Here is a 26,898-nt window from a genome sequence, read left to right as displayed (position 1 = left end):
CGTCACCAGGGAAGCCCCATACTAACTTGTTTAGAATGTGTTAATAACTCATTAAGTGCCTGAGTGAATGAACACTCTCAGAGACTAGTGCATTATCTTACAGTTAGAGTGATATCAGATTTTTCTCATGTTTTGTTTTGTGTTGTTTGTTTTGGGGTTTGTGTATATTTCCAATCTTTTTATTTTAGAAAATATTGATGCTGATGGACAGGGATTTTGTCAAGGAGGATTCAGCATTGATTTTACTAAAGTAAGTTCTCATTTAAGACTGAGTGAGATTCAGATCTACCTTATTATCTAAGCCATGGTTAAAAATTAACTGGTTAATACTTCAGATTCTCTGTAACTATTACCTGTTTTATGAAAACAGCTAATAAAAATGACCCATGCATTTTGATATCCGTTGCTTTATATTATTCTCTCCCTAGGAGACATTGCTTGTTTGAAATAGACATCAAAATGGAATGAAGGACAGTAGAAAATCTCCTGAGTAGAAGATAGATAGCTGTTATGACTTAATATTAATATTACAATTTCCAGTTGGATAAATTGATAGACTATTAAACCTTTCTATTTTTGACTGAAATTGAGTTTTTGTAAAAGCTAGCAATGGGAGCTTTCTTACAAAATCAGAGTTTAGTTACATAAAAGTTGAAAAACATGCTTATTTACCATCTATTATGTGCCTACAGGCAACAAGTAAAGTTGAAGCAATTTAATTATTGTAAGAAATCTCATATACAGGGCTCTATGTATTTTTAGCTAAGCTGATGTGCTCTCTAGAGTTGATAGTTTTTAAGCTATTTTTTAAAAATAAGAATTCCATTTATATTTTCAAAGGAAATTTTTCTTAAGTACTTCTCTTTATGTAATTTTCTTTTGTGTGTGGGTTTTTTTTTTGTGGGATATATGAACATTTTGAATATCAAATTGAGACTATTAATTACTCCTAGAGAAGTCTCAAAAATACATTGCTTGGTTAAAAGTAGAGCTTCCTTAGAAAGCTTAATATGGCTTTCTTAGAAAATGCAAACAGAAGTGCCTTAAATTTATTAAAACAACAGAAACTATAATCATGATTCAGAAAAACTAATAAAGCATTTTCTTATTTTTTTTAATTTGTATTTTATCTGTATTAAAATTTTTTTTCTAGATTAGATACTGGTAATTATAGTTGACTCTCCTTATTAAGTAATTGATTTTAATTCACTCAATTTGAAATTCATAATTCAAAACTTATTCATAATTACTTATAATTTAAAATTTAAGGAAGCAAAACAAAGAGAGATAAAGTATATTAATGCATATTAGGTTTCAACTCATATGATGTGTTTTCAAATAGGTGTTGTATTAAAGCAAAAAGTGTCCTTATTTTCTGTACTTATGCCAGTACAACTATAACCCCAGAAATAGTCCCATACTATGAACAGTCATTGCTATATTAACTGTTTGCTTTCTTCAACTCATTTCTGAAAAATGGTGTCATTTTAAAGCAGACAACTTAGAAATATCTTTTACATAGCCATGGCCAGAGGTTGTTGAAAGCTTGAAAGGCTATATGTCCATTTGGAGAGAGAAAAATTTTCTCTTAACCTCCAGCAAGAGGAAATTTTAAAAATACTATGTTCAAACACTAACTACCTTGAATTAGATACTTATAATTTGTTACAGATGTAAGAAATGCTAGTCAGGTATAATTTGTATATATAATATACCCTGAAAAATTTACCCTCTAACCTCACTCTTGTTTAGATGCAAGACACTAAAATTTTTCCTTTGGCTGAAAAATTTTTAATGATTATTAGAAAGGAAATTTGCCTATGTAGTCACAAAGGTAATATACAGAATTAAGGAGTGACTTTTTTCTTACTGTAACCAATAATACTATGCTGATGGCACGTCATACCACGTGTGTGAAGTAGCCAAGATCTACGAATCTATATGTATATATATGTTTGTATATTTTCACATATTAAGTGAATATATTATAAGTTTCCTTTTTGATATTTATTGCATTGTGTTTTAGAAAAAGTATAGTGAAAATTACTGAATTAGATGAGTTTAAGACTTATGATTTTGTTTGCTTTAATATATACATGTTTAATATATGCATATAATATTTGCATATATATGTCATATATACATATATACTTGTATATGTAGCTTTTATGTTTATTACATTGCTCTCCATTTTTAAAGCTACCTGTTTTAAAATATGTATCTTTTTGTTTGATTTAATCTAGGCTGACAGAGTACTTCTTGGTGGTCCTGGTAGCTTTTATTGGCAAGGTAGGTTAATCTTTCAAAAACTACCCAATAATGACTGTGTTTCAGACTCATCTGGCTTATCATGTGCCTATGAGACCTTTCAAATTATTTTAAACAAAGAAATGGAAAAATAAAATTTAAATGTATAATCGCTATCTTTGTATAAATTGTATAAAAATTGTGTACAATTTTTTTTAAAAAGGACTATAACATCATATAAGGTGTATGTAAAATATATAAATATATAACATAATATATAACGTATATTATATATATTCCTAGTAGAAAATAAACTGAATATTTTAAAAGTAAATTATAAAGTAAATTAATAAAATAATTTATTTTTATTGTTTATGATATGTACTTTTTCATCTCTGTACTTCAGAGGAAATGATGTAATTAAGCATTAGAAAGTGTGTGGAACTGATTTGTAATAGGTAAATTGTGGCCTTCCAAAAGCTCATGGTTTTAAACTTAATTTGAATTTGCACATTAAAATATTTAAATGGTTATTTTCTCATTAATCGCTGACATCAAGAATGATTTCTTTGTGTTTGGGGAGTTTTTTAAATAGAGGATCTTATTAAGTTTCAAAAGAATATATTAAACTGGCATTGACGATTGATGTAAAGATAAAACACTACATTCTTTAGTCATTTTCTGAGGACTAATAAAATTACCATTTGAACAAATGTATAACAGATCATTATTTTCTGACAGTTTGAAAATAGGTAACTATATCTGCTTATTTTCTTAGCTTATGATTCATTTATCATTAGAGACACATTTATTTAGTCAATATAGTCACATGTTTATTTTCTGCTAAAAAGTGCCATTTACCAGATTCTGTTATTCAAGCATTGTCAATATTTGGAAGAACTGGAAAATCTATGACTATATTGATTTGCAAGTACTTTCTGATTCTGAATTTTACTTCTGTATTCTGCACTCTGCTTTCTTTACTTGCTTCCTTGTAGGAAAACCCGTGCTTTTGCTTTATAGAAAGGGAAACTAAAAGAGATTTGCTGAAGGAAAACAGGATGGAAGGAAAATGAGAAGGAATGAGAAATGGGAATAAGTGAAAAATTGGAAGGGATGGCAAAGGAGAAAAAGAAAAATCAGGCAAAGAGGATCAGTATGAGAAACATACTAAAACTGAAAAATTTGAATTTCTATGAATTGTACCTCTATTGGAAAATGAAATGATTTAGGAAAATTATACTTGAGTTTTACAGTTTTACAATAAAAATTAAAATAGCAGCTCTGACTCTATGTAAGAAAATAGATATTAATGCTTTCTAATTAGCTATAAAACATGGATTTATTTTTCTTCTTTACTGCTAGGTATGTCACTCAGTGGAAGGGAGGGAAGTGTCTGATGAGCATGTGAGGGAACCAAAGATAGATTTTGTGATTCTCAGTCAGGACTCTTTGTTAACTCTGCCTTTTTAAGAGACACAGCTGTGAACATGTTTAAATGACTTGTTCTTTTAATACCTTGAGCATGCACAATGTATGCATTCCTGTTTATTATAAATTAGGACAGATACTATTAATATTATATTCACTAGAGATTTATTATAAATGGTATATAATATGTAACTGAAAACTCAGTGACTGGGCGGAGAATATTTTGTTTTAATAAGATTAAAATCAGCACGTTTCACTGTGAATAGGTAAGATATTAGGATGAATTTTTCTATAGATCTCAGAATTGTCTCTGTAAGAATAGAGAAAATGATAATGGTGTTTTATTCCAAAGACATGATAAATTTTCCTGTGTTCTTTGATTCAAGAAATATTTAATGAATCCCTCCTATGGGTTAGGTACTGTTTAGGCACAGAGGGTAAAGTAGTGACCCAGACAGAAAGTGTTTCTGCCCTACAAACTCAGCTTATGTGACTGGAAAAATTGGAACAAGATTAATATCTTTAGCTATTATGATTTTCTTTCTGAAATAGCAGAAATGAAGAGATTATTTTTCATATGTTATGGAGATGGCATTTGATAAATCAAACAACCTTTCTTGGGGCAGGGAGGCAGTCGATTTTTATGTAGTTGTCTGGATTTCTTGTGTACTTAATAACTTAAGGTTGGGAAGAAAAGTGAACTCACTCATTCAGGCTGCTTTCATAAAAGTGTCCAAATAACTTGTTAAAAAAATCAGTTTAACAAATTATTATGAAGGTAAAAGTAATTATTTCAGTAGGTTTTTCAAGTTCTAACTTGAAATTTGGTTTGGAAACAATCTTTGATTTTATGATTCCATTTATTTAACATTGATTTTTTTTAGTGAATTAAAACTAATTCTGCATTTATAAATTTTTGTTTTTTAGCAGAGACTAATTTTAAGTACTAGCTTGAATAGAAATAATTGTGACTTAAAAAATAATCAAATTTCAGATTTAGTATTATGAAAAAGAGTTATTTAAGGCTAATAATTAGAAAGACATATCTAATCTATTTTCTTTCATGCAGGTGCTATCCATCATCTGTGTCATAAAGTTCCCATTAGAAACTTGTCATTTATTTTATATATTTTTTTCAGGTCCACACATTTCAAATTATAATTTATTTTATGTATTTATTTCAGGTCAGCTCATTTCAGATCAAATAGCAGAAATTGTATCTAAATATGACCCCAAAGTTTATAGCATCAAGTATAATAACCAGTTAGCAACTCGGACTGCACAAGCTATTTTTGATGACAGTTACTTGGGTAGGTAAAATCAAAATATGGATTTATTTTCTGGTGTTGTGGTGGATTTGTCCTGTATTTACATATGCTGCTTTCAGTAGGAAAATCTTTTATGTGAAATAGATTAAGATTTTCTTAAAATATAGGGAACATATTTGTTATGAATACTTAGGTTATATTGTATGTCAGTAACTGAAATTTAAGAGCGTGATTATTAACACAATGATAATAATAATAGATAACCTTTAAGATATGCTTGGCCCATCCTGGGCATTGTTCTAAGTGCTTACTTGTATTAACTCATTTAGTCCTCACAACAGGTCTATGAAAGTGTCCTAATGTTTTACTCCCATTTTATAGATAAAGAAACAGGCACAGAGAGGCAAAATAATTTGCCTAAAGCCCCTCACTTGTAACTTGCTTTTCTGAGATTCCAACCCAGGCAGTCTGACTCCTGAACTTTTATTCACTATGTTAAACTACAGTTTTGGTTTAGGATTTATTAACTTTTGTTCTCTCTCTTTAAATTTCTCATATTCATTAAACCAAATAATACATGACAGAAATAGTATTTTGCTGATTGAGAAAACCTGTTTTCGCTTCTTTATGATGCAGATTTACCCTGTTTTTAACTGACTCCTTTGTAAAGTTGATAAAACAGGTTTATATTTCTAACAGAGATATACTGTTTAAGTATTTAACTCCATTATTTTCTTTAAGATATATTTATCATATACATATGAATCTATTACTCCTAGAGGACAAAATATTACATAATTAAAGGAATTACTTGAAGATATTTTCCAGGAAAGCTTAGTCAGCAAGTACGCTGAAGATAACCAGTCCTGCCCTGATGGTGTCTTACCTTTGGTTCCCCTTTAGGTTACTCAGTGGCCGTCGGAGATTTCAACGGTGATGGCATAGATGGTATGATGCACTTGAACTATATTTAATCCTCTTTAAAAAAATGAGGCTAAGCATTTGAAACAAGTGGCATAGAAAAATTTCAGCAATGAAAGAGTTTTGAAATTGAGCTTGGTCTCTGGTAAACTTTCTCTAGCAGCCAAGGGGGCTGAGGGCCTCAGTGACCTCTTGTCTGCTCCTTTCCAGCCCCCAGCACTTCAGTTATTTCTTCAGCTCCTTCATTCTTGATTTCAGCAGATTCAGTTCTCTTGGAGAGGCATAGTTTAATAGTTTCTTCTTTCTTCAGGCCCGTAATTTGTAACCTTCCAAGCTCTGTCAGTAAGGCTGTTACCCCATCCTCTCTCTGTTCATCTTCAGAGCTCAATCTGGGGATCCTAGGCTCTACCTGATTTTGATCACATTTCTGTGCCACTGCCACCTCTACCCTGTTTCGCTTTGCTCTGAATTATCTTTCATTACTGTATGTTTAGCTTTTCTTCATTCTTAAGCCCTTTGCTCTTGTCTCTTCTCTTTCACAAGACTGTGAATACCTTGAGGGCACACATGCATTTATTTGAGTTCTCAAGAATCTTTCCATGTTTCTTAAAGATTTGATTTTGTGGTTAAAAAATGTTGGGGTCATTTATTATGGAGTACCAAGTTTTTAAAATCTCTTACTCATTGTCTACTGAAATAATACTTAAAGCTTTCTGACATAACCACTTATTCCTGCAGTTGCCAATACTGGCCTTAAAAATGAGTAATTAAGTTTTTTCTTTTCAGACTTTGTTTCAGGAGTTCCAAGAGCAGCAAGGACTTTGGGAATGGTAGGAAAGTTAAAAGGTGTTTTCTAAAAATATCTGGGTTGTTTTATATTTTACTCTATTTCATATGCTTTTGTTTTTCCTGCACAGGTTTATATTTATGATGGGAAAAATATGTCCTCCTTACACAATTTTACTGGTGAACAGGTATGCTTTTAAAGTGTTGTGTTTTGTTTTATTTTTTTTCTCACTTAACATTTTAACACCAGCACTTCCTAATGTCTTTAAAACTTTTCTTAGTAATACTCTGATGGTTTAATATTCAATATATAGTAACTGTTTAATATTTGATATTATAGATATAAAATAAGCTTTAAATATTTCTCCTTTGTTATAACCAAAGTGATTTGTTTAAGTAAAGACTTGTAATTGCCCTAATAGCTTTTTTTTTTTAAAGGAAATGCAGAATCTAATTGCACACATACAAAACCAAAAAATTCCTTTTTCCTTGCTGATGACATTAAATTATCTTTTAAAAAATGATCTCTGCCTTTTAATTTTATTAGATGTAAAACAAAGCATGGCCCAGATGTGTTTACTATAGATATTACAAGTAAACTTCATTTGTGCTACAAGAAATAAAACGTTCTTCAGTTAAAACTTAGTACTAGACATTCTCTACAATTACAGGCGTTTTATAATATTCTATATTGTATGACTCAAAGATTGAAGTGGTAAGTTAGTACAGACATACCTTGTTTTATTGTGTTTTGTTTTATTATGCTTCATAGATTCTGCGTTTTTTACAAATTGAAGGTTTGTGGCAACCCTGAGTTGTCAGATGATGGTTAGTATTTTTTAGCAATAAAGTATTTTTAAATTAAGATATGTACATTGTTTTTTTTAGACATCATGCTATTGCACACTTAATAGACTATATAGTATAGTGTAAATGTAAATTTTATATGTATGGGAAACCAAAATATTTGTGTGACTCACTTTATTAGGCTATTTGATTTGTTGTGGTGGTCTGGAACTGAACCTGCAATGTCTCCGAGGTACGCCTGTAATGATAAAGGAAAAATTAATCAATAGGTAGAGAAGAAATGTCTCCTAGTTTGCAGATCTGGGATTTAAGCCCACTTCTTGTTCAGTTGACTCTGTTGGGCTTTGTGAGAGGATTGATAGGATGGGAAACTAGACCCGAGGTCCCCAGTAACCTCTTCCCGTTTGTGTGGTGGTCAGGGTTGACACCTGCAGTTGACAGCCATTAGGCTTGTGGCAGGGGTGGCTGTCCCTTTGTGCTGTTGTGACTTCTTCACCTCAAGCAGCTTCTCCTGTCCGATGGCCACGTGTGTCTCTGGATCTTGTTGTACTTGATCCTTGATGCTTTCTCTGTTCTTCCTCAGCTCTTTTGTGGGGGAAAGCACGGGCTTTCCATTAGGACAAACGTGGGCTCTCACTACTCACTACTACATTGGGCAGGGTGTTTCCCACTGTAAATCTGGTGGCTCATGTATAAAAATAGGGATACTGGTAACTTGCTCATGGGGTTGTGGTGAGAATCAAAGGAAAATATTTTAGTGATAATACCCAGGCCAGGACTTGTCTCAGTAAATGCCATCCTTTCTTTACAGTTTCAGGCCTGATGCCCTGAGAGACCAAGGCCCAAGAATAGTATTCTGTTAAATTCCAGTCAGCACTTCATCATGGTACCCCAAATACAATGCACTTTATTACCTTGTGATTGAACACAGATTGCACTTTTCATTTTCTCAATTACACTGTATAAATTCAAAATAGATTAACATATTAATCTCCCATATCATTCCCTCCTGATAGCTCAGCTAATCAAATTTTGGAAGCTTTGCTAACTTTACGTTTTTTTGGTTTGTTGACTCATCCTTCATTTTAGTTTGTCTTTAATCTGTCACCTCTCCTAGTTTTGTATGTCGGAGTCTCTTTAGAACTTTCCTTTTTCACATGTATTTCCAGCCAGGCTGCTCTGTCTGTGATGGCCAGCAGTCTCCTGTGGTGGGGAGAGGACATTCTTTCTCCCTCTGCAAAACAAGGCCATGATAAAACCAAGTACATTTGTACTGTGTGTAATTCAAAAGCAAAACCACTGGCACATAGTTGATTGAGATGTGAAACAAAAATGAATTCCAGTCTCTGTCTTTCCGAACAGTAATTTCTTTAGAGTTGTAGTGGTTTCACATAGGAAGAACCATTTATGACCTATTAATAATTATTATTTTTACTGCATAGGCGTCATTTATAACTTCTTGGGTTCAGTTGAAACGTCTGTTTGTGACTGTCTCTCTTTCTGGTAGTGTGTTTGTCTGGTGTGCTTTGGGTAAGTGGAGAGGAAGGGAGACAGTAGGTGGGGCCTTGGAAGGAGGCTTGATTGTATTTGGACTTAAATGGCATGTGCTGAAGACACCAAAATGATATACATGTGCTATGTCTTGCCAGTAAATCTAGGAGAGTATGCAAGCCTCATTAACTGCTTGTCATTGTTTTGGTAGGATAAACGAAAGAAGAAATTTAGATTGAAGCACTATATGCAGAGAAAAAAATAACCCTTTCTATTTCATAAATATACAACAAATATTAACTGTCTAAGCTAGTTGGATGAAATGTAAACATTTCATTTTCATCTTATTATCCAGATGGCTGCATATTTTGGATTTTCTGTCGCTGCCACTGACATTAATGGGGATGAGTAAGTTTAAAAAAATGTTTCCAGAAACAGTTTTCCTGTGTGTTTATGAACGCTTTACTAAAACTAAACATTTTTTCTTCTGTTTCTCTGTCCCCTTCCTGCTAATCTTTCTATTTAAGGAACCGATTTGAAGCAACCTTAATCACAAATACTAGAAAACCTTTATGTTGTTAATAATTTCTTTCAATAGCTTTTATAATATGAAGGAATAAAGTAACTTTATGAATTACTCATAGTTTCTTAAAAGAGCTGAAGGAAGGCTTGAATTAGAAATGATCATTTCAAATGTCGCTATACGAGCTGTAGAAAGAGGAAAACTTGAGTTTTAATAAGAAAGAAAATGATTATTAGTAGTCACATGGAATTTGATCTTGCTTTTGGTGAAAAAGATTATGTTTTTTAGTTACGCAGACGTATTTATTGGAGCGCCTCTCTTCATGGATCGTGGTTCCGATGGCAAACTCCAGGAGGTGGGGCAGGTCTCAGTGTCTCTGCAAAGAGCTTCGGGAGACTTCCAGACAACCAAACTGAATGGGTTTGAGGTGTTTGCAAGGTTCGGCAGTGCCATAGCCCCTTTGGGAGATCTGGACCAGGACGGCTTCAATGGTAAGGTCAAAGTTTATAACAGCTGTGTGTCCTGATTTTCTGTGTCCACCTGGAAATGTCCTGTACCCCACCCGTAGTTCACTTGAGCAAACCTCCTTCCTGGAAAGAAGGATTTGAGTGACACACGAGGTTCAATGACAAGTTGCTCGTTTTCCTTAAAAATCAGAGCAAAATTTTCAAAAATTGATTCTCATGAGTTATTATTCATGCAGCCTCAGATTAGAGCGTTAGAGTGCTTAATTTTAAAAAAAAATTTTATTGGAGTATAGTTGATTTACAATGTTGTGTTAATTTCTGCTGTACAGCAAAGTGAATCAGTTATACATATATGCATTCTTTTTTAGATCCCATATAGGTCATTACAGAGTATTGAGTAGAGTTCCCTGTGCTATATAGTAGGTCCTTATTAGTTATCTGTTATATATATAGTAGTGTATATATGTCAATCCCAATCTCCCAGTTTATCAAAGTGGTTCATTTTAGAAAGGAGCTTGCATTCCCAGGGAGCCCAGTGTGAGCTGGTGATTTTCTGTGTCTCTGTCCTGCTTAGCAGCAGTGCCCTCTGCTGTCCATTTGGGTACAAGTGTAAAAAATGCTCCCAGGCATATTGTCAAGGCAATGCTGACCCTAATGCATCCCTCAAAGGTATTATTTGCCACTAATATTTTATTGTTGTAGCTGTCCAGAATATTCTGAGGGAGGTTATATCTCCCTTCATGGGGACAAGTAAAAAGGTATAAGCTCAGTGTTTTATAATAGTCCCATTTAAAAATTTAATTAATAGCTGTAGATATCTTTAAAAATCAAAGTTGGCATCTACTATAGAGTAAAATATAGATTACAAATTACCAAGTTTTTTTTTTTTAAAAAAGAATACTGCTAAAAACCTTTCTAGAGGTCACAAAATGAAGAATTGAACTGTTGGTTTGTTTATATAATCAACAATATATAGGGATATGCCCCTGAAAATGTAAAGAAAGTTATAAATTAAGATGAAAGCTTCAAAAATGCAGATGACTCTCAAATCTCCCAGTTAGTAGTAGAAAAGGGAAATGTTTGTTTGGCCTCAAGACCCCCACTCCTGCCTTGTGGGTAGTTTTATGTCACACTAGAAGTGTCATCTCTCACCCTAGAAGTTTTCATTGTTAGTGAAAAACTACTCAAGGGGACATTTTGCTTCCTAAAATAGTCTTAAAGATTTTTTACCACCAAGAGAACTTAACATAAATCAAATGGAATTCTGGTATAAAGTTCAACATAGAACTGTAAAAGAATACTATAGAACAGACCAAATCATTACTTATTGATAACAAAGACTACCTGGAAACCACAGGGCCAGATTCGAGGTTCTACCTTGAACACACCTGAGTTCTTTGCTATAGCTGGGCCTGTCTCCAGGTGTTTTGGTAGAGCCTGGACGTGTTTGCTGTCACCTTGTCTTGAGGATATTCCACACACTTTAAAGAATGTTTCTTTAATATCAGGATCCAGACAACATCTCATCCTGTTTTCCCTATTTCTATTAAAATGTATTATCTATGAACACAAAAATTACAAGCAATGACAGCTAAAAAATATCGAAGTTTTACAACGATTTTACAAAGAGATTTTACTTTTAGAGAGAGATACCATAGAGGATGATTTTATTCTCCCAAAGTATCTCCTGGGGGTCTTATTGTCCCAAAGAGTAGATTGTGAATGACAGTGTCTTCAGGAGAAAATGATCTGAGCTGTTATTTATGTAACTATATTTATATAGTTTATATGTGTATATATATGTATTTGTAGTTTATATGTATATATAGTTTATATATACATATAATGAAGTATTAGTTGTAACCTGGATCTTTTCCTTGTTCAGACCTGATGACATTGACTCTTTGTTATGTCTTTGCTGCTGTTTTCCTCCCTTTCCACTTACACCCACTGGAAAAACCCTAGGTATCATCAAGAGGGTTGCCGAAAACAAAACAATAAAATTATGTTCCACAATTATGTGGAGTTTTTGTCAATACTTCTCCAGAAAGGCAGAGGGAAAAAACACAGAAAAGAGAAATTAAAATGATCAAAGGAAGAGACTGATGACATGAAAAAGTAGGGCTCTCCAGACTAGACAGATACCAGCCAAGAGAAAAGATGATTAGAATGTACAAAATAATGAAAGGTTTAGAAAAGGTAAGGAGAATTTTTAAAAACCATCTCTCAACAGTAGAGCCATATTCTGTTGGCAAATTGTATTTTAATTAAAACTTTCTTAATGCACATGTCAATTTAGAAGTTATATTTATGTTTTGAAACTTGAAAAAGATAAGGAAGGACTCTTACATAATTTAAATACTACTTTTTATTTAAGGATAACAAATTCTTAGTTGGTGCTTATTGCAGGCCAAGCACTGTTCTAACTGCTAAAAATGAGAGGATAAATTAGAGCCCATCCATGTCCTTAAGGAATTTAGCATCAGTAGGAACAAGTTTAATGTGAACAAGTAAACACTGGAATGTAGTCATCACAGTGTTTGAGATATTCTTGGGCATGATGGTCTTAAAGAAAAGACGAGTGACCAAGGTGTCTTTGATGTCTCAGGGGTTGCAGCATTGAGGGGGCTGAATACATTTCAGGTATATTAAGTAAATAGAGTCAGTTTGGAATGGCTGGTACATAGGGGCTATCATAGGCAAGATGGACACATCCTTGCTCTCGTGAAATTTATGTTTTGTGGAGGAGCCATAGAGTAAACACATAAAGGGGAAATTCGGATAGTGATAAAGGCTGTGGGTTTAAACAAAAAAAGGCAAGGTAACGTGATAGAGTACCTAGATGGAGAGGGGAGAGTGCATTGCTCCATAGCATGGCCAGGGAAGACCTCTCTGACAAGATGACATTTGAACTGTGATTTGGACAAACAGAAGGAGCAAAGCTTGAAAAGCTCTGGAGCAAGAACTGTTAAGGCAGAGGGAACAGCAAGTATAAATCCAGAGATGGGGACTAGCTTGCTGAGTTTAAGAAACAGAGAAAAGGGCCGGGATTGGTAGGAAGAGTGAGTGAGGGTAGACTTAGGGTTGGGAGTGGGGTGATGAATGGACAAACCAGGTAACACGTAAAAGCTTTGGGAAATACGGATTTTAAGAAAGAAGATAACATGATATTAACATTTGGCAGTTTTGAAGAGAATGGATTATAGGGGCAAGAGTAGAAGTGGGAGGCCACTTAGGCTGCTTTAGGGGTCCAGGCAAAGAATGAGAATGGCTTGTCCAGGGTGGGACCAGCAAAGATAGAGGGAAGTGGGCATAGTTATTTGTAATATATTCTGGAGTGAGGAAAGGTCATAGTGACTATTTGGTGTACTGTTTTGTTTTTAAAGCATTTCAAACTTTTTATTGTTTATTTCATTTCAGTATAAGTTGAGCAAGATAGAGATGAAATCATAACTTGCAACTTTCTGAGTCAGGTTGACTTCTCAAAAAACCTGAAAACCATGCCCAACTAAATTAACTAGAATTCTAAGAGCTAGAATGAACCTTAGAGGAATCTTTTTACATGTCCCTTCCCCTCTATTTTAAGGATGAGGCATTTGAGGTCCAGAATGGTTAAGCGATTTGTCCAAGGTCAGACCCGGAATATCTGGTTAAGCGATTTGTCCAAGTGATTAATTAAGCTTGGACAAACCCAGACAGACCTGGAATATCTGGCTCCAAATTAATGTCATTTCCATACAGTTTTGCTTGAATCTCCTTGAATTTGGTTGTTGCTTTTGAATTAAGAGTACCCTACTGCCACCACGCATGGCTGCTTTGCCTGAAGTAGAGAGCCTGGCTGCCCAGAGGACTCATTCCTTCTTGGAGGGCTTCCTACTTTGAGTAGCAGGTTGTCATCTTGGACATCATCACATGAGGGTGCCGTGGGACCACAGCTGCCTCTGCTTCCTGTGCAACTCCCGGCCGCAGGAAGTCTCCTAGGTCCCATGGGGTAGCCCAGCCAAAGGGAGAGGAGAGAATGGCCAGGATGTGTCCTGGAATGGGGAATGGGAAAAGTTCATTCCCAGAAAGAGAAGAGAATTGTACATGCGATCCCAGGGGAAATAAAGGTTTTATGGCACTGGTTTAAAAAAAAAAAAAGAGTACCCTACTGAACTTTGAATCGATAAACATGATACATGGGTTCTAAAGATGTTAAGATCTTTTCCACAGAAATAATGATGAGTACTAAGACTTCCTTCTCTCCATCCTTGCCGTCCTCCCTCCCACTCTCCTTTCCTCCTTTCTTCCTCACCTTCTCCCCTCCCTCTTTTCCCTCTCCTCCCTCTTCCCCTCTTCCTTTTCCCCCTCAGATATTGCAATTGCTGCTCCATATGGGGGTGAAGATAAAAAAGGAATTGTTTATATTTTCAATGGAAGACCCACAGGCTTGAATGCGGTACCATCTCAGATCCTTGAAGGGAAGTGGGCTGCTCGGAGCATGCCACCAAGCTTCGGCTATTCAATGAAAGGAGCCACGGATATAGACAAGAATGGATATCCAGGTGCTTTCCTAGAAATACAAAGAGCGTCTTAGATTTTTCGGTCCTAATAGCAAGTAGTATTAGCTACTGCTCTCTTGATTTCTGTTATAAATCATTTAAATTCAGTATTTCAACTACTGTTCAAGCCCTTGCCGTTGCTCAAGGCACTGTTCTCGTTACTGAGGGGATACAAAGCCCAGACAGCTCTGTTTCCTGGGAGCTTCCAATATAAAGCACGTACTTCTTTTATTGTCTTGAAGTCTGTAATGAAATGTCAGAATGTGGAAGCTATAAACAAAAGCTTAGTCTAAGTTTTCAAATGTCAGCCATCTTTTTGTTTTTAATGGTCTAGCAGTTTTATGGACTTGACTAATCATCGTGATTTTTACTAAATATATTATCTCAGTAAATTCTCACAATAAGGCTGGTGAGGAATATGAGGTAGCTCAGCTCATTATTATGTCATTTTCTGGATGAGAAAAAAGACTGAGAAAGGTAATTTGCCCAAGCTTGCCCACTGGCTTGTGCCGGTACAAGAAGTGAGGCCTTTTTCTGGCTCTTACATACTTTGGAATATTTTAATGGATCTAGGATCATAACGGATATATTCTTTAAGTGAAATATAATGCGGAAAATTTAATTACTTTGCTGCTCAAACAGTTAATGAGCTCAATATATAATATGTTGAAGTGCTTTTAGAAACAGGACATGAAGTTGATTCTTATCTATGTTACTGTTATTTCAAGAATTTTTTGTTATAAATGTAATATATTTATTATAGAACTTTTAGAAAATATAGCAAAGCATATCATTCAATATGCTTTCTTTTTTCCAGTGCATTCACACAATTTTTTTAACAAAATACAATTATGCACTGTTATTAGCATATTTTATTCACTTAAAATATTAGATATTTCCCCATGTTATTATTCTTCTGAAGCATGAATTTATGTTTTCCATTCTATCAAATATTTGTATCATATCTTATTTAACTTTATTTTGGGGCATTTGTATCCTTATATATAATTCTGGTGCATTCCTCTGATTATTTCCTTAGGACAAAATTCTAGAATTGCTATGTCAAAGATTAGGCACTTTTTTTTTAAGGCTGTTGATACACCTTGTCAAATTACAATCCTAATCCCTCTAAAGAAGGTTTTGCAACTTTTTTAAGCACTTACCAGCAGTAAGTGAGTTATTTTCCCACATTTGTGCCCACACTGGTGGTCATCTTTTATTTCTTTTTAAAATAACTTTATATGATAGGTGGAAAATGTTATTTTGTTTTAATCTACAGTTTTGGATTATTAGTGAGGGTAATAAGCATTTTTGTTTACTTGCATATATATATTTTGTGAATTTCCTTTCTACATCTTTTTTTCTCCATTTCTATTGGAATGTTGTTTTTCTTTTCTTTCATTCATTTTTTTTAAACTTGTGGCTGTTCCTTAAATATTGAGGGTTTTAACTCCTTAACTGTTACATATATTTCTCAGTTTTGTCATGTTTTCTTTGGGGGCATAAAGAAATTCTTAATTTTTATGTAATCCATTGTACCTGTCTTTATGGTTTCTCATGTACTTTTCTGCTTAGAAAGGGCTTCGTCAAATTTAGCTTGGGTATACTGAGAGAGAGTTCTGATTTCATTTTTTCCTAATTGTGAACCAGTGGTACCAGCTACGTGTAAAAACTAATGCATTCTATTCTTTTTGATTTGGATGCTCTCTGCTGTCATTCTAAGCATTCTAAGTACAGTTGACCCTTGAACAACGTGAGTGTTAGGGGTGCCAACCTTCTGCACAGTCAAAAATCCACATATAACTAACTGTACACTCGGCCCTCTGTATCCACAGTTCCACCTCTGCGGATTCAGCCAACCTTAGGTTGTGTAGTGCTATAGTATGTGGAAGAAAAAGTGGACTTTTTTCAGTGGAAAAAAAGTCCACTTATAAGTAGACCCGCGCAGTTCTAGACCCGCGCAGTTCAGATCTATGTTGTTCAAGGATCAAGTGTATATGTATTGTGCTTTTTTGGTTTTGTTTTGTTTTTGAAACAAAATAAGTAAATGAAAAAGAGAAATTTTACAATGAAATTGTAAAATCTACAGGCATCTATAAACTTTTTCCTTTGGGGATGTGTGTGTTTGCGTGGTATACACTTCCTTATTGTTGCTGAATTTTACTACGTATCCATTAAAAAGATTCTTGTCTACCTGGATGGATGAAAAAATTAGTTTTATGATGAGTGTTTGCCATTGATGATAGCATATTTTAAGTTTTCATATACATTTTAGCCTTTTAGATGTTGTCTTACAACCACTTAATGAAGAATAGTTTTGAGACTATGTCTGTATCTTTATTATATGCATTGAGAGCTTTATGGAATGATATGTGAATTAAAAAAAATCATTATTAACATATTTTTCTGCTCTCTTTTAAGACTTAATTGTAGGAGCTTTTGGTGTAGATAGAGCTGTGTTATACAGGTAAGCATTTCCATTATCTGGTAATATAGGAATATTATGAATTATATGAAAGTTTTATAGTTAAGCACCAGTGTTTGAATTTCAGTTTAATTTTCTTGAAGTAATGATAAAATTTGTTCTTTCTATTTAAGATTTGCTTCAGGCAAGTAGTAATGATACAAGGAGATCCCAAAGTAGAGAAAGCTATAGATTTTTTTTTTTTTTTTTTTTTGGTGGTACGCGGGCCTCTCACTGTTGTGGCCTCTCCCGTTGCGGAGCACAGGCTCCAGACGCGCAGGCTCAGCAGCCATGGCTCACGGGCCTAGCTGCTCCGTGGCATGTGGGATCTTCCCGTACCGGGGCACGAACCCGTGTCCCCTGCATCGGCAGACGGACTCTAAACCACTTGTGCCACCAGGGAAGCCCTAGATTTTTTTATTTAGGAAAGCATTCAGAATTTTCCCTTTTTGTTCTTTAAATTATGTTCAAAGGTGTTCTCCTGTGTTTTAGATTATATGAGTTTAAAATTAGAGGAGTTTACATTTTCCTCTAAGAGACAAGAACTTAACTTGGTGTTTGTGCCATAGCATTCTGTGACCACAAGGGCAGTACGTAATGATTCTCCAAATGAATATTTTTATTAGAGCAATATGTATAAATCCACATATCTCCATTTCCCAGCTTCATACATATTCCCAGTATTTCTCTGAATTTCATCAATTCCTCGTGCCTTACAATATCAACTAGCCTCCCAAGTAGATTAAGATGTTTACTCCTCTATGGACTGTGCTTATACATGGCAGGAAAACTAACACTGGTACTGTGTAGTGGAGGTTGTGATGGGTCAACTTGATTGTGCTTCTCGGGGCAGCTTGTGTCTGTACAGATTCCAGGATTTATCATGATTGAGACAGATACACTGCCTTGAGGCTGCTGTATTTTTGTACAGAGCGTAAACCTGTGCATCTGAACTTTGGAAACTGTATTTTAATTTATTGTTTCAGTTTTTTAAATTGCTATTAACAAAGTAATACATACATGTGGTAAAAATTCAAGCAATGTAAAAAGGGCATACAATAAGAGAAATATACTTCCTCTCACACCAGTTACTAGTTTTATTAGTATATCCTATCAGAAGTATTCTGAGCATTAAAAAATTATGTGTGTGTGTGTGTGTATGCATCCTTTGTACATGGTGTTTTTTTCCTCTCATTATGTCTTGGCTATTATCATCCCATATTAGCACAGATGGCTTTACAGCACTCATTTCCCCCACTGTATTGCACTGCATTAGGTAGATATCCCACAACTTGTTTAACCATCTTGCTTTAATGGGCTGCATTCAGATAGGTTGTGACCAATGGTCCTGCTTTGCCTGGAACTGAGGGGGATTTACCAGGTCATGGGACTTTCACTGATAAAGTCAAGACAGTCCTGGGCAAACTGGAATATTTGGTCATGCTAAGTTTAGGCTGTTTCCATTCTTTTTGCTATTATAAACACTGCTTTAGTGAACATCACACTGTATATGCAATGAATGTGAACCTGAAATGCGTAGATCAATCTAACATTTTAAATAACTTTTTTTTTCTTTTCTTTTCTTTTAAACCAGGGCCAGACCAGTTATCACTGTAAACGCTGGCCTTGAAGTGTATCCTAGCATTTTAAATCAAGACAATAAAACCTGCCCACTGCCTGGGACAGATCTCAAAGTTTCCTGGTAAGGATGTTTGTTTAGTAATAGTTATTATTGTGATTATTGGTTCAGTCATTATAAAAACAGTTGAAAATGGAGGGGGAGGCTGAAATATTGCTAAAGCAGTTTCTGTGGGTACACTCTATTTTCTTGTCATAGATTGAATTATAGAAATATTGTTCCAAAGAAGATATGTAGAAGGCTCTAGAAATATGCTATAAACTAGTAGAAAACTAATTTTAAAAAATTATGCATCTCAGTGAATATATTAAAAAATAAAGCCAATAAGATTTCAGAACTCATATTTAATGCTAAACAAGCCTGTGAACATTTTCATTTTAATTTTTAAAAACTAATGATCTTTTTCAGATTTAATATCTGTGACTAGCTGTACGAAAAAAATAGTTTGTTTTAATGTATTGGTCTTCTATTTGTTCTTTTACTAGTTTCTAAAGAAAAATATATTTTTGTAAGCTTCATGTCTGAATTCTTCTCTAGTCCAGTATTTCTTAAGTTTCCATTATTTGTATGTTACTTTTCTCTATGTTGTATGATTTTTTTGCTATGTTTTCATTCTGCCTGTATTTATAATTTTCTTAAGGCTTTTTTCTTTAAACTGACTCATGATTTACTTTAAAACATATTAAAATAAAATAGAGAAAGCAGTGTCTTTCTCATACATGTCAAAATAAACATAAAATTAATAATGAAAAGTCTTGACCCATATATAAACTCACCATGGGGAATTCCCTGGTGGTCCAGTGGTTAGGACTCTGCACTTTCACTGCCACGGGCCCTGGTTCAATCCCTGCTCGGGGAACTAAGATCCCGCAAGCCGCATGGCACGGCCAAAGGAAAAAAAAAAACCTCACCATGAGTACTCCACTTTGGGAAACACTGTTCACTTCATGTTCCTTGCTCACATAGAAAAATCAGAGAGAACTTACAGAAGAAGGGTAAAATGATTGGAAGCTGGGAAAATTTTCCTTCAGAAGAGCTAATGAAAAGATATTTAAAAAAAAAAAAAGAAAAGATATTTTTTCTGATTTTGTTTTTGAATTATGTATTATTGTTATTAAAATCATTTTTCAAAATTTTGTTTATAATAAAATATATTAAATAAATAAACATGTATATAATAAAATTTTTATTTCTTTCATTGGATTGCATTAAAAATTCAGTAATATTTAGTCTTCATTTTCATTGACTGGCAGTGAAGTTGTTCTCAAGATTTTGTAAGTTTTACTGACTTCCATCCCTTCGCTCACCCTTTGTGTCCTGGTGAAGTTGCTGCACATGGCTGATGATGTGCTTATGATTATGGCAACAAGGTGAAGGCTTCGAATACACTAACTAGACCAGTAGCTTTCATATGTTTTCGAATATGACGTGTAGGATGAAATACATTTTACATCATAATCCAGTAAACACATGCATGTAATTAAAACAAAAGTTTCATGAAATCTCACCCTTGATACTTAACTCAATTTTACATATTCATTTTTTTAAGATGCTGGACACACCCATTAAACTGATGTCATAACCTAGTAATAAATTGTGAAAATACTGTTCTAGAGGAGCTTGCTAATTAAAGGGAGCTTTATGGGGCTTTTTCATAAGTGAGACATTTATTTTAAATCTGGACTGTCATTTCCCTCATTTAAATTTATCAACAGATTCTATAAGCTTGACAGGAGGTTAGGAAATTCTTTTCTTTCTCTCTTTTTTTTGTCTCATTCCTTTCCATGAAAGGAAACATGCCTAAATTACTGAAGGATGAATTAGATTATTCTGTATAGCTTCATGTTTTAAAAATAACATTAAGACATAAAGAAAGATACAAGGCTTCACAATGTGAATTAAGTATTAGAAATATGAGATTTAAAAACAAAGAAATGTGAGATTTGGGTCATAATAAAAAAATGTCTAGCTAAGTAAATATTATCAGTGTAACAAAAGTATAACAACAACAACAAAAAATAAATATTATCAGTGTAACAACGACAAAAGTTTTAGAATCGTACAGACTAGAGTTTGTATTCTAATTCTGTTCAATATGTGTTCCATGAAAATGGGAAAATTAATAACATCCAAGCCTCAGTTTTCAATCTGTAATATAGGGATGATAGCTTATCTAATAGATTATTATGAAGAATGAGAGGGTATTAGGTATCCTAAACTGGCATAGTGTAAATATTTAATTTTTTAAGCAATATACTATAATTTCATCTACTTTGTGTATTTTGGGGGGAAAGGGGGAAACTGTTACATGGTAATATCAGATTATGTCACCTATAGTGAGTTTTTCAAATAATAAATAAGAGAATAAGAGAGGCATAGATAATCTCTTTTACTGTCTTTTTATAAAAATTAATTGTAGGCATTGTGACTTTTTGGTATTTTAAGGTTTGAATTGTAATTCCAACTCCAAGATAAATAAACAAATAAGTAATGCTATATAAATGGGAAAAATGTCTAACCTGGATTATGGGATTTGTATTTATTTTTTATTTTTCTACAGTTTTAATGTCAGGTTCTGCTTAAAGGCAGATGGCAAAGGAGCACTTCCCACGAAACTTAGTAAGTGTTCTATGGAAAAATTATATTATTTTAATGATGCTGCATACATAGCACTTAAAAAATGTTTTAGGACATTTGAATAGCTATTCAAATAGTTGTTATTGCTTTTTTATTTGAATGTTTATGCTTAAAGACATTTAATATTGCAACATAATTATTTTGTTTGGCAACTCTTAAGCCAATTCAGAAATAATACATTTATTGACATTGTGAACAGTTAGTGGTAAATATGGCCTTCACAATGTTAAACAGTTATCATTATGAGACAAGTGAACTCTAGGAGAAATAAGTATCATTGTTTATAAGTCAGTGACCTACTGAAAAGTTTATACTTTGTCTTAGAGAAGCCCCAGTCATCTCCAGAGTAGAGGTGGTTTAGAAACAGAGAGAAGGAAAAAAAGTCAGACCACTAAATTTAGCCCACACAGCAAATTCTAACTTGACTCTTCCGGTCCAAAAAATGGTTTATGTGATTCTGAGAGCAAGGTAGGAGAGTTAAGTAACTGTTGTGGAGATTTGTCGGTATATGTGCTAAGGAATAACAGTAAAGCTCTGGATAGAGGACTGAGTTTCTTGGGGGTGTGTTTGTGCGTGAAAATTCACATAGAGTAGCAAGAACGGGTCTCTCTGGAAGGTAACTTTTCAGTAAAGACCTGAAGGAAATGAAGGAGCTAAGCGATGTCTGGAGGAGTATTTTGCACAGGCAAAATGGCAATTTCAAGAGGCCAGAAGCAGGAGCTTGCTATTTCTCACAGGGTGGGTGGAACAGAACAAGAAGCAAAATGACCCTGGCTTTTCACTCAGATTTGACATGAAGTTCAGCATTTAGAGAAACTTAGAAAGAGACTTGTGGTTTTAAAGATCTGCACTCTCATCTCCTTTGAAGAAACTATTTAAAGAAGAACTGATTTTAGAAGGCAGTAGTCTAGCAACTGTGCTTCAGACTGTTCACTGGCTGCACATTCATTTTAAGATGATTCTTGACCCAGTCAGCCATATTTGGTTATTTGCTTCACGAGGGACATATTTACCTGATAGTTTGATACAATAGCTTCATTAGAAGTAGGAGTTGCAAGTGATGCAAACTGCTCATTCATCATAATGGTGAATGTAATGGTATGGGGTATGGGTGCATATTAGTAAACATTTCTTAATCACAGTCAGCAAGAGTCCTGCTACCTGCATTAGTGATAAAAGTCTTAATTCATATATTTTATTTCTGAACTTCCTCCTCTCAGCTTAAATTAAAAGAAAAATTTCCCCTCTATCTGATAGTTGTTTTATTACCATCATTATCTATTGTCTCAATTTAATAGATGACATTAATTTGGGGATAGTTGGATCAGTTATTTAATTATTAAATATTTATTCAGAATTAATATGTTGTCATCTCATTGCAGTGTATAGACATTTTTAATGAGTTAGAAGCAGATTATTTCTTAAGGGATAAATATCTCTGTTTAAATGAAAACTTGAGATATTTAGGACAGATAGGTGTCCATAAAGATTATGTTGGTTATAAATCCTTTGGTTTGTATAGACTTCCAGGTGGAGCTTCTTTTGGATAAACTCAAGCAAAAAGGAGCAATTCGACGAGCACTATTTCTCCATAACAGGTCCCCGGGTCACTCCAAGAACATGACCATCTCAAGGGGGGGACAGATGCAATGTGAAGAACTAATAGCATATCTGCGGGTAAGAGATTATCCATTATCTCTTCTTTCTACTTATTATTTTTTCTTTTCATCTAAATGATTTTCACTTTCTGTAAATTTTTTTGGTAGTAAATCAAAAAGAAGACAGAAAAATGCATTTGAGGAAATTGGGCTTTTTAAAGAGTCAAACTTGAGTAATGGACTTCTACGCTTGTCAGACTGGATATTGCATGTGGCCTTTCCACAACAATGCTACTGAATAAATTATGACAAACATATTTCTTAAATATTGCTGGACTCTCAAGACAGTAAAAGAAATCCCCCCCCCCCCGCCCCCCACCATAAGCAATCAATGAAAAAACTACATTGGCTAAACCTGACTTACGAGTTGTAAGCAAGTGTGTGAGCCAGGATGGCTAGGGAGGGAGGGATGGAGCCTGGGCGGAGGGTGAGCTGTACTTGCAGACACCAGCACAGGGGTTCAGGCTCGCCTGGGGCCTTCTGCAAACCAGGGGTCTGACCTGAGCCTCCTGCATTAGGTCCAGAGTCTTCCACAAGGCTAAAGTGTTCCCAAAACAAAGATGCGCCCTGACTTCTGCAAGAGTAAATACAAGGTCTCACTGGAGCAATCTAGTATGGGTCCCATAGGTTAAGTTCAATCAAATAGGAATTCATTTCTAAAAAAAGTACTAAACACACCAGGAAATAAGCCATTAGAAGACACAGCAAATAAATCTTAGTCCTGCAAAAGCTTGAGATGTTAGAATTATCAGTTACAAAATATAAGTGTGTATAAAATGTTTAATGAAATAAAGGATGAAATTTTTTTTAAAAGACAAAAACATCAGGACTTCTCTGGTGGTCCAGTGGTTAACATTTCATGCTTCCACTGCATGGGGCGCAGGTTCGATCCCTGGTTGGGGAACTAAGATCCTGCATGCCCCATGGTATGGCCAAAAAAAAAGACAAAAACATCAGTAAAGATTTAGAAGACTCAACATAATTAACAAGCTCGATTTAGTAGACCTATACACCTATATAGAACTTGACATCCAACAATTAGAGAATATAAAATTTCCCCATATATACATATAAAGGAAGTCTGAACAAATATGAAACAATTGGAATCATGGAAAATATGCTATTTGATTACAGTGCAATCTTTAGAAATCAATAGCAAAGATAAATTGGGAATTAGGAATTGTGATTTTTAAGTAACTTATGGATCAAAAAAGAGATCATAGTAGGAATTTACTTAGAAGTAAATTATAATGAAAATACTACATATCAAAATGTGTAGGATATCCCAGAAGCAGAATGTAAAGGTAAATGTATAGCTTTAAATGATATTTAATTTAAATGAAAGATTGAGAAAAAGATGAAGGAAAAACAAACCCCCAAAAGCCTCTACAAAAATAGGAATTGAAAAAGGATGTACCTATAGATAATGGAGGAATTAATAAAATATTATGAATAACCTTCTGCTAAGACATAGAAAAACTGAGAGAAAGCAGACATTCTTAGAAAAACACAACACAGCTGTCATTTGAAGAACCCGAACAATTCATTTAACCATATAAGCCATTAAAAAAAATTGAACTGGCAGTTAAAAATCTTTACACAAAGGAATCACAAGACCTAGATGGTTTTATAGGCAATATCTAACAAACTGTCAAGAATGAGACATTCCAATGTTAAACTCTTAGAATAGAAAAATAAAATATATTTCCAGCTTATTCTGTGAAGGTAGTGTAACTGATACCCAGACTGACCGAGGCTAGTATAAGCAAGGAGAATTCATGACAGTGTTATACAAAGACATAGATGTAAAGTTACTAACCAAATATAAGCAAACTAAATTCTAGAAGTTTATAAAAAAAGATTAAAAAACAGACCAACTTGGATGTATCCTAGGTTGGGTTAACATTGGAAGTATAGAAATGTAACTTTACACATGAATAGACTGAAAACATGGCCATCTTACTTAAGTGCAGGGAAAGGTTTTTGATGAAATTAAATAACTATTCATGATGTGAGCAAACAAGACAAATACCTCGTTACAATTATGAAGAAATACCATTTTACACTCAAAGTCTGCCAGTACCTATTGCTTGGTCAAGATGTGAGTTAATCAGAATTCTTACACATTGCTCGTGGCAGTGTAAGTTGCCAATATGAAGAATTTGGAAAATAATATTGTATCTTACAGAGCTGACAAATCTCCTTGCCACTATGTAGAACAATACATTACAACATTTTTTTTTGTAATAGCAAAAACAAACCAAAAACCCAAAGCAGTCCAAGTAACCTTTGACAGACGAATTGATAAATAAATTGTAAATAAATTATTATATGATAAATATTACTCAACAGTAAAAATTAACCTCGCTACATGTAACAGCATGAAGGAATCTTAAAAAGTGTTGAACAGAGAGCAAATGACAGAAGAATACGTATGGTCTCATTTTAAAATAAACAGGAAAAGCAATCTGAAGAACATATTGTTCAAGGACACACACACTAGAGTAAAACTGCTGAAAGCAAACAAGGGAATGGTTACCTCTGGAAGGAAGACAAAGGGATGAAAAGAGAAAAGAGCATGTGGGTAGCTTTAGCAATATAGGTTATGTCCTAGTTATTATTTATATTGGGTGTGTATTTGAGTGCTCATTTTATTAACATACCTCATATATTTTTGTGTGAATCAAGTATTACATTATAAAACAAAGTTGATTAAGTGTTCTCACTGGATAATCATAATCTTCTTTTTGGATATTCTATTCTTATGTAAGTGTAGTTTTTCAAAGAGTTTTTGTAGAATTTGATCAAGGGGTGAGTGAATACAGCTGGCTTTGTATTGTGTACTTATGGAATTCTCCAGATAGCTTGATGTCATAGATTGATGTCATCATTAATTCAGAGCTTTTCCATTTTTAGGATGAATCTGAATTTAGAGACAAACTCACTCCAATTACTATTTTTATGGAGTATCGGTTGGATTATAGAACAGCTGCTGATGCGACAGGCTTGCAGCCTATTCTTAACCAATTCACTCCTGCCAATATTAGTCGACAGGTACTGTACTTTATTAATTTATCATTAATTTTATACTTTGTCTTTTTAAAGTCTTATAGTTCATATTGTTAAGTAGCATAAGGGATTGCTTTTATAATGTTGGGTTTTAGTCAGAGAAGTCAGGAGAAGGAATCTGGATTTTCAGGTCAAAGACATTTAAAGCCACTCAGAACTTAGAGGTATGCAGAGGAAGACAGGGTCGCATTTCATACACATAAAACAGTAAAATAATTCAAGGAAAACAACAAAATGCCAATTTACTTACATAGTATTTTATATTTTGCTAAACAAGTTTATTTATATTACCTTTGATTTATATTTTAATTGTAAAAAATAGTATATGTACACACATATATGCATATATAGTACATAAATCATTCTTTTCACAAAACCAAATATAGCAACATAAAATTTTATAAAGACTATATTAAAATATTTTTAGAAAATCCTATGTAAAACCCATACATTCAAATGTTATTGTATTTACTATATTTTCCTCTTTTATTACATATTCATATTTTTAGATTAATATTTCTGCTCTCATAGAATGCTTTACCCTAAATTTAGGTTGTTACTTCTTTGTCTAACTTGTTAAGATCTCATAAACTATTTTTTTTCGTAATTTGAGAAGACTATATATACATGACAGCAGCATAAGGCAAATTAAAATTTTTTAAGTCTTTTGTAATTTTTATATTTTAACAATTTATTTTATATTTCATTTTGCACATGAATAGTATATGTGCTAGTTTCTACTACCCATTAATATAGAACTTTAAAACATAGTTCTGTGTTCATATTTCTTACAATTTTTATTTTTAGGGGATATACAATATTATGTTGATTAATAATTTAATAATGAACAGCTGAGCCTCTTAGAGTCTGTCATTCAATTTTACATTTTTTAGAAAAGTTAATCATTGCTTGTCTTTTTACATTATGTGTTTCGTTATAGGAGTTATGA

General features: G+C 33.7%; 1 protein-coding gene across 3 annotated transcripts in view; it reads left to right on the top strand.

Annotated features, from left to right (window-relative positions):
- Positions 1-26,898, top strand: part of ITGAV (integrin subunit alpha V) — an 86,871-nt gene that overhangs the window by 42,134 nt on the left and 17,839 nt on the right. For all 3 annotated transcript variants that reach the window (XM_019931553.3, XM_019931552.3, XM_004317274.4), the window contains exons 5-18: positions 189-250; positions 2,244-2,289; positions 4,863-4,988; positions 5,850-5,894; positions 6,654-6,697; positions 6,785-6,841; positions 9,307-9,359; positions 9,763-9,965; positions 14,294-14,485; positions 16,904-16,949; positions 18,541-18,648; positions 21,146-21,204; positions 22,745-22,899; positions 25,797-25,934. In XM_019931553.3, coding sequence (XP_019787112.1) covers positions 189-250; positions 2,244-2,289; positions 4,863-4,988; positions 5,850-5,894; positions 6,654-6,697; positions 6,785-6,841; positions 9,307-9,359; positions 9,763-9,965; positions 14,294-14,485; positions 16,904-16,949; positions 18,541-18,648; positions 21,146-21,204; positions 22,745-22,899; positions 25,797-25,934 — 1,334 coding nt within the window. The remainder of the gene's footprint in view (positions 1-188; positions 251-2,243; positions 2,290-4,862; positions 4,989-5,849; positions 5,895-6,653; positions 6,698-6,784; positions 6,842-9,306; positions 9,360-9,762; positions 9,966-14,293; positions 14,486-16,903; positions 16,950-18,540; positions 18,649-21,145; positions 21,205-22,744; positions 22,900-25,796; positions 25,935-26,898) is intronic.

This window comes from Tursiops truncatus, chromosome 7, assembly GCF_011762595.2.
Source record: "Tursiops truncatus isolate mTurTru1 chromosome 7, mTurTru1.mat.Y, whole genome shotgun sequence".
NCBI lineage: Eukaryota > Metazoa > Chordata > Mammalia > Artiodactyla > Delphinidae > Tursiops > Tursiops truncatus.
Note: the sequence above shows the minus strand (reverse complement) of the source record. Positions and strands in the feature narration are given on the sequence as shown.